The sequence below is a fragment of the Pangasianodon hypophthalmus genome, chromosome 5, assembly GCF_027358585.1.
Source record: "Pangasianodon hypophthalmus isolate fPanHyp1 chromosome 5, fPanHyp1.pri, whole genome shotgun sequence".
Lineage (NCBI taxonomy): Eukaryota > Metazoa > Chordata > Actinopteri > Siluriformes > Pangasiidae > Pangasianodon > Pangasianodon hypophthalmus.
In genome coordinates this window covers 2,764,198-2,778,636 of record NC_069714.1, presented here as the reverse complement: position 1 = coordinate 2,778,636, position 14,439 = coordinate 2,764,198, and the positions used below count along the sequence as shown (strand labels likewise).

At 40.1% G+C, this 14,439-nt stretch overlaps 3 protein-coding genes across 6 annotated transcripts; 1 reads left to right on the top strand and 2 right to left on the bottom strand.

Moving 5' to 3' along the window:
* Positions 1-684: 684 nt before the first annotated feature.
* LOC113540088 (uncharacterized) lies at positions 685-12,712 on the top strand. 4 transcript variants are annotated; one of them, XM_026936329.3, is made up of 8 exons: positions 685-778; positions 2,189-2,322; positions 2,419-2,563; positions 2,892-3,852; positions 4,134-4,246; positions 4,365-4,458; positions 4,597-4,730; positions 9,788-12,712. In XM_026936329.3, the coding sequence occupies exon 8, from the start codon at positions 11,490-11,492 to the stop codon at positions 12,486-12,488; it is 999 nt and encodes a 332-aa protein (XP_026792130.1). In that variant the 5' UTR covers positions 685-778; positions 2,189-2,322; positions 2,419-2,563; positions 2,892-3,852; positions 4,134-4,246; positions 4,365-4,458; positions 4,597-4,730; positions 9,788-11,489; the 3' UTR covers positions 12,489-12,712. The 4 variants fall into 4 exon arrangements, with proteins under 4 accessions (XP_026792130.1, XP_026792111.1, XP_026792140.1 ...); XM_026936310.3 differs by lacking the exon at positions 2,892-3,852; XM_026936339.3 differs by lacking the exons at positions 2,189-2,322; positions 2,892-3,852.
* On the bottom strand, positions 5,858-6,478 carry LOC128318436 (uncharacterized). The gene has a single exon (XM_053234626.1). It carries the CDS (start codon positions 6,476-6,478, stop codon positions 5,858-5,860), a length of 621 nt encoding a protein of 206 aa, XP_053090601.1.
* On the bottom strand, positions 6,536-6,964 carry LOC128318437 (uncharacterized). The gene has a single exon (XM_053234627.1). The coding sequence runs from the start codon at positions 6,962-6,964 to the stop codon at positions 6,536-6,538; it is 429 nt and encodes a 142-aa protein (XP_053090602.1).
* Positions 12,713-14,439: the final 1,727 nt, after the last annotated feature.

Below are 14,439 nucleotides of genomic sequence, written 5' to 3'. Positions count from 1 at the left end.
GATTATAAATAATTTCTCTTCTATAACTTGCAGTCTTTAGGCTTTCCGAGCAATAGAGTTATGGAAGAAAAATTATTTATAATCATGCTATCTGGGGTCACCCAGAAGAGGATGGGGTTTGTGAATCCACAACCATCTTTAGGATGTCTGTGTGGTTCCATCCACAGTAATCCCATGGTGATCTTAAGGCTGTCCATGTGGAGGGCAGAAGGAGTCAGGTTCACTGCTATCTCTGACGTAATATGTGTAGCTTGACACAACCTAGTTGCATAAGTGTGCACACCGCTAAACTCATAGTTTTTGAAGTAGGTAAGAGTCTATCAGCATGGCACATTTTGACTTATATTTTCCCACTCTATCTTGAAAAAACATTCTAGATCCATCAAATTGTAAGGGCATCTCCTGTGAACAGCCTGCTTCATGTCACCTCACAGATTTTTTTAGTTAGGGGTTGATCTTCTTTTGGTTAAGCCATTCCTTTGTTGATCTGGATGCATGCTTTGGATCATTGTCATGCTGAAAGGTGAAATTACTTTTTATTTTCAGCTTATTACGCAGTAAAATCGACGGCGATAATCAAGCAGTGTTACTCTCCATCTACTCTTAAGGAGTTAATTTAACAACAAAGAGTGAAAGATACCCCCTAGTGTTGGTGAAAATGATCAGAGTTAAATTCTGCCTCGTTAACTTTACTCTGTTAAGCTCCACCTCTCAATCTAACCCTGAAGATCTGAGCAGAAGTTTCCTCGGCGCCGTTTTTTTCACCTCGCACCGAAAGGTATGCTCTTTTAAGTAACATATTAAAACACAGCTTTAATATTTTATATGAATAAATGTGCTAATATTACTACATTGGTTGTAGTTTGATTAACTTTGTTGTTAATTTTGTTGGTTCAAACTCGGAAATTCTGAATAGGTAACTTAACCAACTTCGCGGCAGGTTCCTGCGTTGGAGAAATATTTTTTTTTTTCGCCACAATGTGGTAATGATAAGCTTAAATGATGTCAATACTCTTACTTCATTTGTTGTTGTTTTTTTCGGTTGCAGCTAGCTTTGTTATATCCTGTTAATGTTAGTCGCCAAGTTTATTATGTGCCGACGGTGGAAGTTGCGGTGTCCCTTTGTAGGGCTGTGGCTGATGTTTGCATCACGTTCTAATGTAAATGTTTAACGTGTAATTCATGTAATATCGTTGGATTAAATGTTTTGTTGAGTTTCAGCATGTATTACGATGTTAGATACACAAGTTAGAATAAATAATATAATGTTATATAAACTGTTGTAATGTAATATAAACTATATAATTGCGTTCAGCTCACAATGGATTGAATGTGTCCAAAGACATTTTAATTAGAAATTCCGTGCTGTAGTGTCGTCGAACGCCGCTATTGCAGTTTTATTGAAGCCGCATAGGTGGCGCTATGGGCTTAGCGTTAACTGAGCTCAACGCTGCGCACGCGCTACATTGTTTTTCGTCCTTTTAGCCGCCCATAATGATTTCGATATCACAAATAACTATTTGACGTTATTGCTGTTAGACACACACAATCAGTTGCCGCGATGGGAGCGGTACGTTAGTGGTAGTGTAAGTGACGTAGTTTGAGCTTCAGCCTGTGCGTCAAGAGTGACGGTGTTTAAACGCAGTGTGGTAGAAAATAGAGAAAATCCCCCCCAGGCTTGAAAATGAAACTGAGTGCAGCAATGTAATTGAAGCTGGCATTGCATAGCACGTACATTGTAAAATTAACGTTTTATCATTATTATTGTCCTTTTTTAAAAATTATCTATTTTAATTAAATTAAAATTATCTATTAGGCAATTTGAAGCTGAAATTGGATGATTAAGGTAATACTTTGAATTTTATCTTAATTTTTTTTTTCCTTTCAGTACAGATATGACATCACTTCAGTATTTGTGAAATTTCTCTCCTTTTTCAACTTTGTAAAACTCTGTCACTTCTTACAAAGCATGCTGGTTAAGATGAAACTTGGGGATGCCTAAAAATTTGTTAAAGTACCCGAGCTGAGCCTGAAGGAATTTTTGTCTGCTGGTTAAAAAAAAAAATTTTTTTTATATATATATATTTCATGGTTTATGGTTTAAGTGCTTGTAGCTGTGACATTTATCCTTTCTCACTGATTTGCTTTTTTTTTTTATTTTTTTTATTTACCTTTTTACCTTTATAAGCCTTTTTAAAATTTGGTGTCCCAACTGTACCTGAGAATGTGAGGGCTGTTGATGAATCACGGACTGAGGTGGATGATGATATTTTTGAGTTTTGTAGTTAAAGATTGGAGTTCTCACCATAAGACATGGTGCAGGTTTGTATTTATTACATTACTTGCTAGAAATTTTCTTAATACTTATTTATTAGTATCATGAAGACTTTTTTCCCCCATAAATGTATATGCAACCAGACTTGGAATCTGACTCTCCACAAGCCTCTCCTGTGCAGTTAAATCGGTCCTTGTCATCATCCATTGACTCCACTGACTCACGGGATACACTATTGAAGAAAGCTCTTCCAGTAAACGAATGAGGCTAGATGATGAAGCTAAACAGGTGGGCATCAAGTTTTTAGTGCTTATACATTTTGGGGGAAAAAAACAGACTGTTGAAACTCATCAATCTATCAAAAAAAATTTAACGCGAATTTGATATTTCTGTGATTGAAGTTTAAAAGAATATGTAAAATTATACATCTTTTTTGAAGTAATATTTTTATTCTTAATATGCTCTCTCTCTCTCTCTCTCTCTCTCTCTCTCTCTCTCTCTATATATATATATATATATATATATATATATATATATATATATATATATATATATATATATATATATATATATATATATATGTGTGTATGTATATATATGTGTATGTATATATTAGTGGAGCAATATCAGAAAGGAGTTTTTCAGAGAAAAATTGCAAGGAGTTTGAAGTTATCATCATCTACAGTGCATAATATCATCCAAAGATTCAGAGAATCTGGAACAATCTCTGTGCGTAAGGGTCAAGGCCGGAAAACCATACTGGATGCCCGTGATCTTCGGGCCCTTAGACGGCACTGCATCACATACAGGAATGCTACTCTAATGGAAATCACAACATGGGCTCAGGAATACTTCCAGAAAACATTGTCGGTGAACACAATCCACTGTGCCATTCGCCGTTGCCGGCTAAAACTCTATAGGTCAAAAAAGAAGCCATATCTAAACATGATCCAGAAGCGCAGGCGTTTTCTCTGGGCCAAGGCTCGTTTAAAATGGACTGTGGCAAAGTGGAAAACTGTTCTGTGGTCAGACGAATCAAAATTTGAAGTTCTTTTTGGAAAACTGGGACGCCATGTCATCCGGACTAAAGAGGACAAGGACAACCCAAGTTGTTATCAGCGCTCAGTTCAGAAACCTGCATCTCTGATGGTATGGGGTTGCATGAGTGCGTGTGGCATGGGCAGCTTACACATCTGGAAAGGCACCATCAATGCTGAAAGGTATATCCAAGTTCTAGAACAACATATGCTCCCATCCAGATGTCGTCTCTTTCAGGGAAGACCTTGCATTTTCCAACATGACAATGCAGGACCGCATACTGCATCAATTACAACATGATGGCTGCATAGAAGAAGGATCCGGGTACTGAAATGGCCAGCTGCAGTCCAGATCTTTCACCCATAGAAAACATCTGGCGCATCATAAAGAGGAAGATGCGACAAAGAAGACCTAAGACAGTTGAGCAACTAGAAGCCTGTATTAGACAAGAATGGGACAACATTCCTATTCCTAAACTTGAGCAACTTGTCTCCTCAGTCCCCAGACGTTATAAAAAGAAGAGGGGATTCCACACAGTGGTAAACATGGCCTTGTCCCAACTTTTTTGAGATGTGTTGATGCCATGAAATTTAAAATCTACTTATTTTTCCCTTAAAATGATACATTTTCTCAGTTTAAACATTTGATATGTCATCTATGTTGTATTCTGAAAAAAAATATTGAAATTTGAAACTTCCACATCATTGCATTCTGTTTTTATTCACAATATGTACAGTGTCCCAACTTTTTTGGAATCGGGTTTGTATATAAAATTATTATTATTATTATTACTAAGTTGGTGGAATCCATCCTTGTCCAGAAACCTGATGGGGAGCATATAATAAAAGAATACAACCGAACTAAGTCTTTGGGGGACGAAACGAGGAGGAAAATGTTTAACATCCTGGCAGCTGACATTACAGAAAAAAATGGGTAATCTGCATATCATTATCTAGTTTATATATGATTTCTCACTATAGTTCTATGATCACTTGTTTTCTAAACCTGGGATAAAGACAAGTGAAATCTTATCATATTTTAAATTATGCAGTACATCACCCCCAAGGCAGGTGAAAGAAATATATGCCAGAGGAATTGTGGCTTTGTTCCCATACCTCAGTGACCCCTTCTCCAAAAATGGCTATGTGAGTCTCACACTGTTTTTGAATTTTAATTCTGTGTTGACATGTTTTAAATGCTGCTGACACACCCATACGGTGGTGTATTTTGCTCTTGAATTTAAATATTTTTTTTCCCCTTTTCTGTATTTTTGTCTTTCTAAGGAGCGTTACTATGATGGTGAGAGTGGCACTGGGTACTTGGCATGGACAATCAAAACTATACAGAGAGGCTGGGCTAAAGAAGGAGGCTGAGCTAAAGAATGTGATTCCTACATTCCCCCCTTCGATGTTTCGAGGTAAAAAACATCGGCGAGCGTTGAAAAATATGAAGCAGAGACAAACACACACACGGCATAACAAGACGACAACTCCACACCTGTCTATGGCTGGTGCAGGGTCGCCTGAGACTGGCTAACAATTCAGATGGGTTAATTACTTGGGATTGTTTGTTTACCATACTATTTGAATGAAAGGGCGGAATTTTGTTCCAGATGGTATATAGGGGTTGGCTGTACGGAGTCAATCTTGTGATCATTTGACACTTATATACAAACACAGGTACAGTGAAAAGGGACCCATTGGAAACGGGGTGGGAAAGAGGTTATAGTAGTGGAAAGGAGGGAAAGCAGAGGCAGATGAGTGACAGAGGAGTGCCAAAAGGGTTAACTCATAATCGTAGTGAAGTAACTATTGAGCTAGAGGTTGGTACTGGCTCTGGGTTAGTTTTGTTCCGTATGTGTTTATATTTACAAACTTGGTCACGTATCATATCTAACTCACGTGGAAGTCTCCTGACTATTTGTTTGGGTGGAAGCGGTGTACCTTGCATGCAGCTAATTGTGGTTCTAATTGTAGTTAATTGTAGTTATGGTTCCCCCCTTTCCTAGCCTGTCGGAGCTCGGGTGCCTCTTGATCCATGATCTGAGGGTTAGCTTTTCCTGTCCCCTGATAATCTTAATACAGGATGCCACTGGGGAGAGTTGATCCATGATCTCATAAGGGCCCATCCTGTATCTTAGCATGCTTGGTGATGATGGCTTCTTATGATTCGAAGAGTTGTTGGTGTTTCACCAGTTTATTATTGGCTGAATTCATTTAGCTTCCAGCCAGGAAGGTGGCACGTGAAGCTGAGACATGCATAGTTGGAACCAGTGCAGGTGATATTCTGAGGCTGGAAGTTGCAGGTGCTCAGTGTTGGGGTGTTCACGGTGAATGGTGGTCCGGCGTCCAGGTTTCGGAGGAACAGGGTCTTGAAATTGACATCCTCCTCCATTTCTGGTTCGTTCCGTGCCCCGAAATAGGCTCGGCGTATTCGGTGGTAGTAGGCCTGTGGGTTTTCGTGCCTTCTCTGCTGAAGATCTATTGTAGTCAACAGTACTTGCTCTGACCCTGTGTCAGAAAACTCCTAATGTCAGAAAAGGCACTAATGTGCCTTTCGCAGGAGTAGGCAGTCGGCTTTGACCTGCTCTGGCTGGCGATCTAAGAAACTCCGGACCTCAAGGCTGGATGTTCTCCTCAGCAGGTATAATCTGTCTCTGGTGGTGACCTGGGGCATCATCTGAAGATGAAAGTCAATGTCCTGTAGGTAGGCATGGATGTCGTGTCCCCCTTCATGATTCGGGGTGAACTTATTAATGTTCTTTGCCCGTTTATCGAGGTCTCTAGGTGTTATCCCGGGGGCGATGCCTGGTGGCATTCGGCGGCGTGCTGTCCCCTCAATGCAGGTGGGATGTCCCGGAGTGAAATTCGGTGAGGCTTTACAGAGCAGGCCATCCATCCTTCCTCCACAGGAAAAGTCTGGGTTCGGGGATCCTGTTCTGCTGGCTTGAGGCGTTCCGGGTAGCTGGGTTTCGAGCTTTGGTTCTTGCTTCAGCTCATATGCACACTTTAGCTCTTCTCTGACCATATCCAGCTCGTCCTTCGTCTGCTCGAGCCATTGGGTCAGCACCCAAGTTTCTGTTCTGGCTGCTTCCAGGTGACCCTCGACAGCCTTGATTTTGGCATTTTTCTTTTTGAACTCGGACTTGGCCTCCTCCAGGAGCATTTTGGCATGTTGGAGCTCCTGTTCCAGGTCTTGTCCGGCGTCCCTGGCTCGTTGTTCTCATTGTTCAGCGGCCACCTGTAAGTCCTCCAACACCACTTGGAGCCTCTTTATTTCATCCTTGGCCTCCTGCTCCCTCCTGTCCGTTCCCTCCAGGCGTTGTTGAGTCTGCCTTGCGTCCTGTTGGGCTTCCCTGGTCTGCTTCCAGAGTTCCTCCACCTCTTGCTCGAGCCGCATAGCCTTGGTGTCGATCAGCTTCAGCTGGGTGAGGAGGTTGTGAGCCAGGGAGCCAGTGATCTTGGCAAGCTCCTTGTGGTTGTAGCTCTGACTGGGGTTGTGTGCCATGAGCTCTCTGATGCTGTCATCCAACTGTTCTTGGCTCTGGTTTCGGAGCTTGTCGGCCACCTTGGGTAGGAGACTGTCCGTCATGATGCTGATCCACGCCTCCAAGTCTTCCCAGTGGGCCAGGTTGACTGCCCGAGACATCATGGTACTCTGTAATGGGACACTAGAACAGGAGACTGGCACTGACCTTTACAGAATTAGAAGTTTAATGCTTAGTTTGGACTAGGTGTATATTGGGAGTTAACTGTCAAAGAGGATTGTAAGTGGAGGGGAAAGGTAAAGGTGAGAAAAGACAAGCAGTGTGACAGGCAAGGAAAATTCTGGCTAGGATTGTCTCCGCACAGACCTTGCAGTCGGTCAATGTAACCATTTATCAAGAATAATTCGACGAGGGGGACACACGATACTGACGATTACCTGCTGTACGTCTCGTGGCTCAGTTTTAGCCAGGCTGGGCTGGATTGCACTATTTAGGCTGGTAGACAGTTTGCTTGGGTAAAGAGGGAGAGAGAACACACATATCAGTTAATGATTTACCATGTTGGCTAGGCCTATTGATGGTTCTCAAAGGCTTGGCCTCCAACTAATCGGCAGTAAAGTATACAGCAGTGAACTAAGGCATTAAGAGAAAAAAAAAAACAAACAGAGAGAGGAGATGCAAATAACCTAAAAGACTGAGAAAGGAGGAAGAGGAACAAAAAAAATTCTATGGTTGAGTCCTTGGAAACAACTATTCCTTATTAGCTGCAGGTGGGTGTCAACGACTCATAGTAAAACCCTAGAGTGGTAGTGTATAGAGCACAAGAGGAGGAAGGAAAGGAGAGGGAACGAAGAGCGAGTGACACGAAGAGACCTTGGGCTAACTGAAATGAGGAGCAAGTGTCTCTGGTTTCAGTTAGACCCACGGTAAGGTAGTGTTGTCTCCTAATGTAGAGCCCTAAGTGAGTCATTCCTAATCAGGTGGAATTTGCCAGGCAAGGCACCCCTCCTCTGATCACTCTCATCCCACGCTACCAGTGAGAACCCAGACCCACTGCGTACCGTGTCCAACAGTATTTGCCACCTCAAGACCTCAGCACAAGGGACCACACTCAAAATGGCATAATCAGCACCTCCCCCTCAGAGGTGGTGGGCTGACCCGGCAAATTGGAGTGTCCAGTGGCTGGTGTCTATGGGTGGTGTTGATACCCTGGACCGGTGGCAGTGGCGGCAGACCGGCCTCCCAGCAGGTGCAGTAGAGGTGTTTCAGATGCACATCTCCCAGATGCGGGGCTAGCTGCCAAAACTCACCAGCGGATGACCACTTCGGAACCCCCAAGCTAGGGACGAGACACGGAAGTGTAGGGGAGGACACAGAATCACTAGGCGACAGCCTGGTTGAAGGAAAAGAGAGAAAGCAGTAGAAGGGCAGTGTTAAAAAAAAAAAAAAAACTTCAACTAGACAAGAAAGAGGTAAAGTATTGAGTGTGACTAAATTATAGCAAAGGAGGGAGATCGACAAGATAAGGAAGTAACCCGTTCAATAATCAACAACTGAAGAGAAGTGGGGTGTAAGTAGCCGACAGAGTATGACAGTACAAAAAAAAAAAAGGCACAGAAGGAACAACAGTAGAAGGATAGTTTACCGAAGGATCAACTTGGAAGTGAAGTGTTTTACAGTTCCTAAGTTCTATTTCCCTCTGTTTCAGCATCTATTTAAGGGTAATAACTATGGAGGAGGTAGGCAGTAAGTGAAGGAAAGGAAGCCATAAAAGGTAGGGAGAGAGCATACAATGGATGTAGTAGTGTGAGAGGCCATGTCACTTTATTAGTACACCAGCTATGCTTAAAGCGTTAAGGCTAGAGGATGCTAACTGCTAATGCTAAAAGCTAATAGCATAGTCTAGCCTAGCCTAGCCTAGCCTAGCTCGCTGGATGACCACTAGCTGGTTAGCTTAGCCACTAGAATAGCATTGGTTCGACGGCACATGCGCAGTTACGACATGACCCTGGAAAAGCTTTCTACTACGCCTGCAAACAGTTGATGTCATGACAACTCGTGTTTAACGTCTGCTGAGCTGTGCAGACCCGTGTAATTAAATGATGGGAAGGTTGTGGCACACTCATATTGAAAAGAAAAACAAAAATTACTCAACAGCAGCCGCCTGCGGTGTCGCGTTACACATTCGTTCAACATAAGCAAAGGAATGCTTGTTATACCGCATGTGCTACGTACTCGCTTTCAGTAGCAACTACCTTTTCTCTAAACGGGCAGATTTGCTGTAATCTTTAGCAACAACTTACACGGCAGGGTTTCTTCGCTGCCGAGGCACAATTCTTATGCACTCATGCAATTTCAAACAAAAAACTCCCGTTTAAATCACTGATAAGCGGTCTTGCCACGATACATATATATTTATTCATTTCACAGGAAAAGGAGGGCACGCATTAGTTAGCTACTCTAATGGTTAAACCCTAGGGAGTGAACATAGCCTAGTTGAATGGCACTGGAACACGCAATGACATCAATCTAGCTAAACAATAATAAGGCCTTCGCGCGATACCTTTGTCTATAATCGGCTCGATGCGTACACAAAGACTCATTATTATGCACTTTGATCTTTTTTCCCGGAATTATAAAACAGATAAGCCCTCAAGTTGACACTGTGTGTCAATATGTAGGGAATTTAGCTCATTTAGATTAAGCTGATCTATTCTCCACCAATATGTAGGAAATTTAGCTCATTAGATGTTGACTTAGTTTGGTTTTGTAATTATTATGACGTAAGGATCATTAATGTAAACAGTAATATTGATTATCTTGGGGAATTTTATCAGAATAAGTTTGGCGAGGCGTCTTATTAACTCTGGCAAGTCATTACTATCACTACAGCTTAATCTAAATGAGCTAAATTCCTTACATCATCAACTTCATGTAGCATTCTTTAAGCAGTGTTGAAGCTCTGAAAATGCTTTGTTATTCATCAGGACAAGGATCATCTGCTGAGGGGGTGTCAGGTGGACCAATTGTAAGACGGGAGTCGGAGTTTACTCCGGAGACTGTCTTGAGTGAGGATGAATGCAAGGAAGCAGTTGCATTCATGAACCATTCTGCTGATGAGGACACAGTCAAGAAGAAAATGAAACTGACATTTGATTATTGGAGCAACATGGTTCTTGACCCTGTGCAATCAAGTGGTATATTGACAGTCTTTCCACGTTTCCAAGACAGTAAAGTCTTGGTAAAGTGTTTATAATCATATTTTTAATGATTTCTAAAAAAGCATTGCTGTTGTCTAGAACCGAGGTTGTTCAATGCTTACATGGATTTATATCTAATAATGATTTGTCTGGTACTTTTCTGCCCTGTCTTAGGTAAGATGTTTAAAGTTAATTTAATACTTAGATAATTTGTTCAGTATTATTTATGATTAATATTTTAAGGAACTCAAGGGTGAAAGATTTGGTCCCCATACATTTTTTCATATTCTTTATTCTTTAGTTCTAATTTTCATTATTGATCAAGTTTTGCTAACCTAACGTACTGTGTCTAAACAGTTTGGAACAGTGACCTCTCTTCTATACTACTACTACTGTTGCATCTGATACCACTTTCTGCCCAAGCTCGGAAGAGACCAGGAAAGGTGTCTGCTTCTCAAGCAGAGAGACATCTTATTGTCTTCAAGAAGGTTTTTTTTGTAGTTTTCTTTTCTTTATATAACATATTAATGATAATTCTCTACAATTAGCTTGGTTTTCTCAGAGTGGAACAAACATTGAGGACATCTTCGAGACATCATTGCTAGTGCTCAACCCTATCTCCTGGCTGTGGCAGTGCTGGAGAGGTGGCCATCTGTATTGTTAAAGTCAAATAAGAGCACATTGGATATGTGTGCGTCTGCTGTTGCACCTCTAAATGTTGCTGGATTAAGGCAGTCTGCAATAAATGGTTTTGTTTCGTCTATGGAGGAAATGGTTTTTGAGATTCATAGTCAGGCCCAGGATACAGCTTTGCTTTGTCTGTCTTCACAGGACACTGCTACTAAAAGGAAAATAGAAAATTCATTTCAAAACTTGGAAAATCCATTTACTTTGTTAAATTCTGAAGCCAAATGAAAGAGACTCTTTACAGAGAAATCGGGAACTGTTGAACCAAGCGAAATAGTGCTTGGAGATTTGACGGCAGGAGAAATAAAACCACAGGAACATATGATCAAGTTGTTGTAACTGATAAATTTGCTTATATTCCCGTTTTAGAAACACTAAAGGCAATTTTAAAAGTAATTCCTTATTTTATACAGATGAAAAATTAAAAAGAATACACAAAATTGGGTGCAATGTATTTTACATTAAGGAATTTCCCCCCAGTTTTTAACTCCTCTTTGGTGAATATTCATTTATGTTCCCTCTTTCATGCACAGGATATTAAGCTCTATGGTTTTAATTCTATAATTGAGCCTCTAACTATAAAGTGATTGAGATTGAGGGGGTTAAGAATCCAGGATCTGGAAGTTGTGTTAGGGGTACGATTGTTCAAGTCACTGAGGATAATCTTGGATTACATAGTTTGTTTGGGTTTCTGGAGTCATTTGGGGCTCGATATTGCTGTCGTTTCTGTCTTCTTGAGAAAGATCGCTTTCAGTCTGTGTTCTCTGAAGATAACCCTGAGGTTGTGCTAAGAATAACTGAGATGCATGCTCTGCATTGTGAAACTTTACAAACTGATTCTACACTACCTCATGTTTATGGTGTCAAAAGGGTGTGTTTGTTAAATTCACTCAAGTATTTCAAAACAGCCAACAATTTCGCTGTGGATATAATGCACGACATTCTAGAAGGAGTTGCTCAGCTAGAGGTAAAACTTGTTCTGCAGTACATTCACCATAATTTTTTGAGTGCTGATGGTCTTGCTGGTAGAGTACATGCTTTTGACTATGTTTACAATCAGCAGAGGAACTGTCCTCCAGTGGTCAAATTGTTTGATGGAAGCAATGATTCGGGTTTAAATGTCATCCAATCTTGGTGCCTGTTGCACAGCATGCCCCTATTATTTGGTGATTTAGTGGAGAGAGATGATAAATACTGGCATCTTTTGCTTTTACTTCTGCAGATTGTTAAAGTCGTATTTTCACCAGTTCTAACAGAAGGCATGACCATTTATCTTAAACATTTAATAATTGAACATTGCCAGCTATTCAAAAAATTATTTCCTGAAAGAAATCTTTTGGCGATGTACTGGGAGTCTTTTAGCCAGTACAGATTGTCTCTTGGCCCAGGAAAGATGGTGGAACTCAAAGGTGAACTTAAAGGTAGCCAAGAGATGGCTTCCAAACTAGGAGTGGCAATGTCAGAACTTGTCTATTCTGTAAAGTGGATCAAACACCATGGCAAAGAGTATCACGCTGACTTTATTATCTGTCCAGATGTAGCATGTGAGATGCCAGTGTTTTGTAAGATCAATACTATTGTTATGAAAGATGAAAATGTACTGTTATGTGGAACACTGATGGAAACTATATGTTTTGATGACCATTACCATGCATTTACAGTCAGACTGTATCCAGACAGAGTTTTAAAGGTAGTGAATGTTAACGAGCTGTGTTATTTCAAACCATTTGATCTTCAGAAATATGGTACAACAGATTTTGCACTGCGTATAGTGCCGTATTGCCAGTTCATGCAGACATGATGTATTTTTGTGCATGTAAGTGTATGTTTCTTGAGTCTGACAGTGTTTTAATAAATGTTTTAACTGTGACATTGTTGAAGTTGTTTTCTATGTTTTGAAAACTTGTTTTCAGAGTTTGACATTGCAGAAGAGTAAAATATTAACACTAATCAGAGTTAATTTCCCCTTAGTTTTAAATTGTGGTAACACCAATCAGAGTTAATTTCCCAGTAGTATTAAATTGTGGTAACACCAATGTTGAGTAGTGTTATATTTTGACTCAAAATACAGTTAATTTTACTCTGAAAATTTAATTTAAAAATTCAATTTAAATTTACTGTGTAGCAGACACCTGAAGGTTTTGCACTAAAATTGACTGGTATTTGTAGCTATTCATGATTCCTTCCACCTTGATAAAAGCCCTAGTTCTGGCAGAGGAAAAGCAGCCCTAAAGCATGATGCTGCCACCACCAAGCTGCACTTGTATGGTGTTCTTGTGGTGATGTGCTTTTCTTTTTTTTGCACCAAACATACTTTTTGGAATTAGGGAATTATTATACCTTTTGAAATTGGTCTCATCAGACTTTAACACATTTTACCACATGATTTGGGATGATTTACTTGAGCTTGGATGTTTTTTTGTGAGAAAGGGCTTCCATCATGCCACCCAGATATATGAAGAATATGAGAGATTGTTGTCACATGCAATCAGTTGTCAGATATTCCTGCAGCTCCTTTAATGTTGGCATAGGTCTCTTGGCAGCCTCCCTGGTAAGTTTTTGATTGTCCTTTTATAAATATTGGAGGGACATCCTGTTCTTGGTGATGTCATTGTGGTGCTCTATTTTCTACATTTGTTGACCTTTACAGTGTTCCCTGGTACATCTAATGTTTTGGAAATTCTTTTATACTCATCTCCTTTTTGATGAAACCAGGAAGAATAATTTCATTGATGACAGCTGTATAATAATTACTTTTGAACATGAGAGTGAATGTGATTGGTTCATTCTATACATAGCCACATTCCCAATTATAAAAGGGTGTGCACGTTTATGCAACCAGGTAATTGTAACATTTTTTATTTTCCCTATTTTTCCCTAAAATGTTTCTGATTGTTTTTAACTTAATTTTTATACGTTGTAATTTCACATTGAGGGTGGAAAAAGTTCTGCCATGATTTATCTTGGTTTCCTTTTTTTTTTACATCACAAAAACCTGCCATTTTAAGAGTGATGTGTAGACTTTTCTTTATCAATTGTACATTATCAAATCATGTTCACTGTATGAAAACAAATTGTGTTAATGCGACTCAATTCATTCATGTGGAGTCAATGTACACATTTCAGTTAAGTAAATTCTGTGAACGTTTTTTCATTGTAGCCTACTGGAAGTTTACTGGAATTACTTGGTATGGTGTCATGAGGACAGACAGGAAATAAAATCATGATTGTGTGATCTTCGGTGCTTGACCCCTAGTTCCCATGATTCTCAATGAAGGACAAATACATCCCATGAATCATCACATGATTCATATTCACATTCACAATCACTGAACTTCTGGTCAGCTTCTCCTGTTCACGGTCACATATAACCCAGACTTTCATTCAATCATTATGAAGGCTTGCTGCTGGTCTTCTACTGATGTCACTGAGCTGCTTATTCTGTGTTTGTGATCCTGGTTTGTTTTGTTTATTGGTTCTTTCCCTGTCTATCCTATTTACTGATTATATGCTGTGCCTGCTCTACGTTTTGAGTCTGCTTTGCCTTTACAACTTGCCTCATGTGGCAGTTATCCAATTATAGCTGCCTAAAAGGCAGATAATGCAATCAAATACTTTCCTGTGTATAAAAATATGTCAGTATTGCTATATGCCTAATAGGCTATTAACAAATTAAACACTTCGTTTACACAGCTGATGATGGACTCTTGACCAAAAACCTCTGTGTTACTCTCTATTCTTTGTGTTTTCTT

Excerpts from the sequence above, each read along its gene's own strand:
- LOC128318436 (XM_053234626.1), bottom strand. The coding sequence starts at position 6,478 with ATGCTCCTGGAGGAGGCCAAGTCCGAGTTCAAAAAGAAAAATGCCAAA.
- LOC128318437 (XM_053234627.1), bottom strand. The coding sequence starts at position 6,964 with ATGATGTCTCGGGCAGTCAACCTGGCCCACTGGGAAGACTTGGAGGCG.
- LOC113540088 (XM_026936346.3), top strand. The coding sequence starts at position 11,490 with ATGCATGCTCTGCATTGTGAAACTTTACAAACTGATTCTACACTACCT.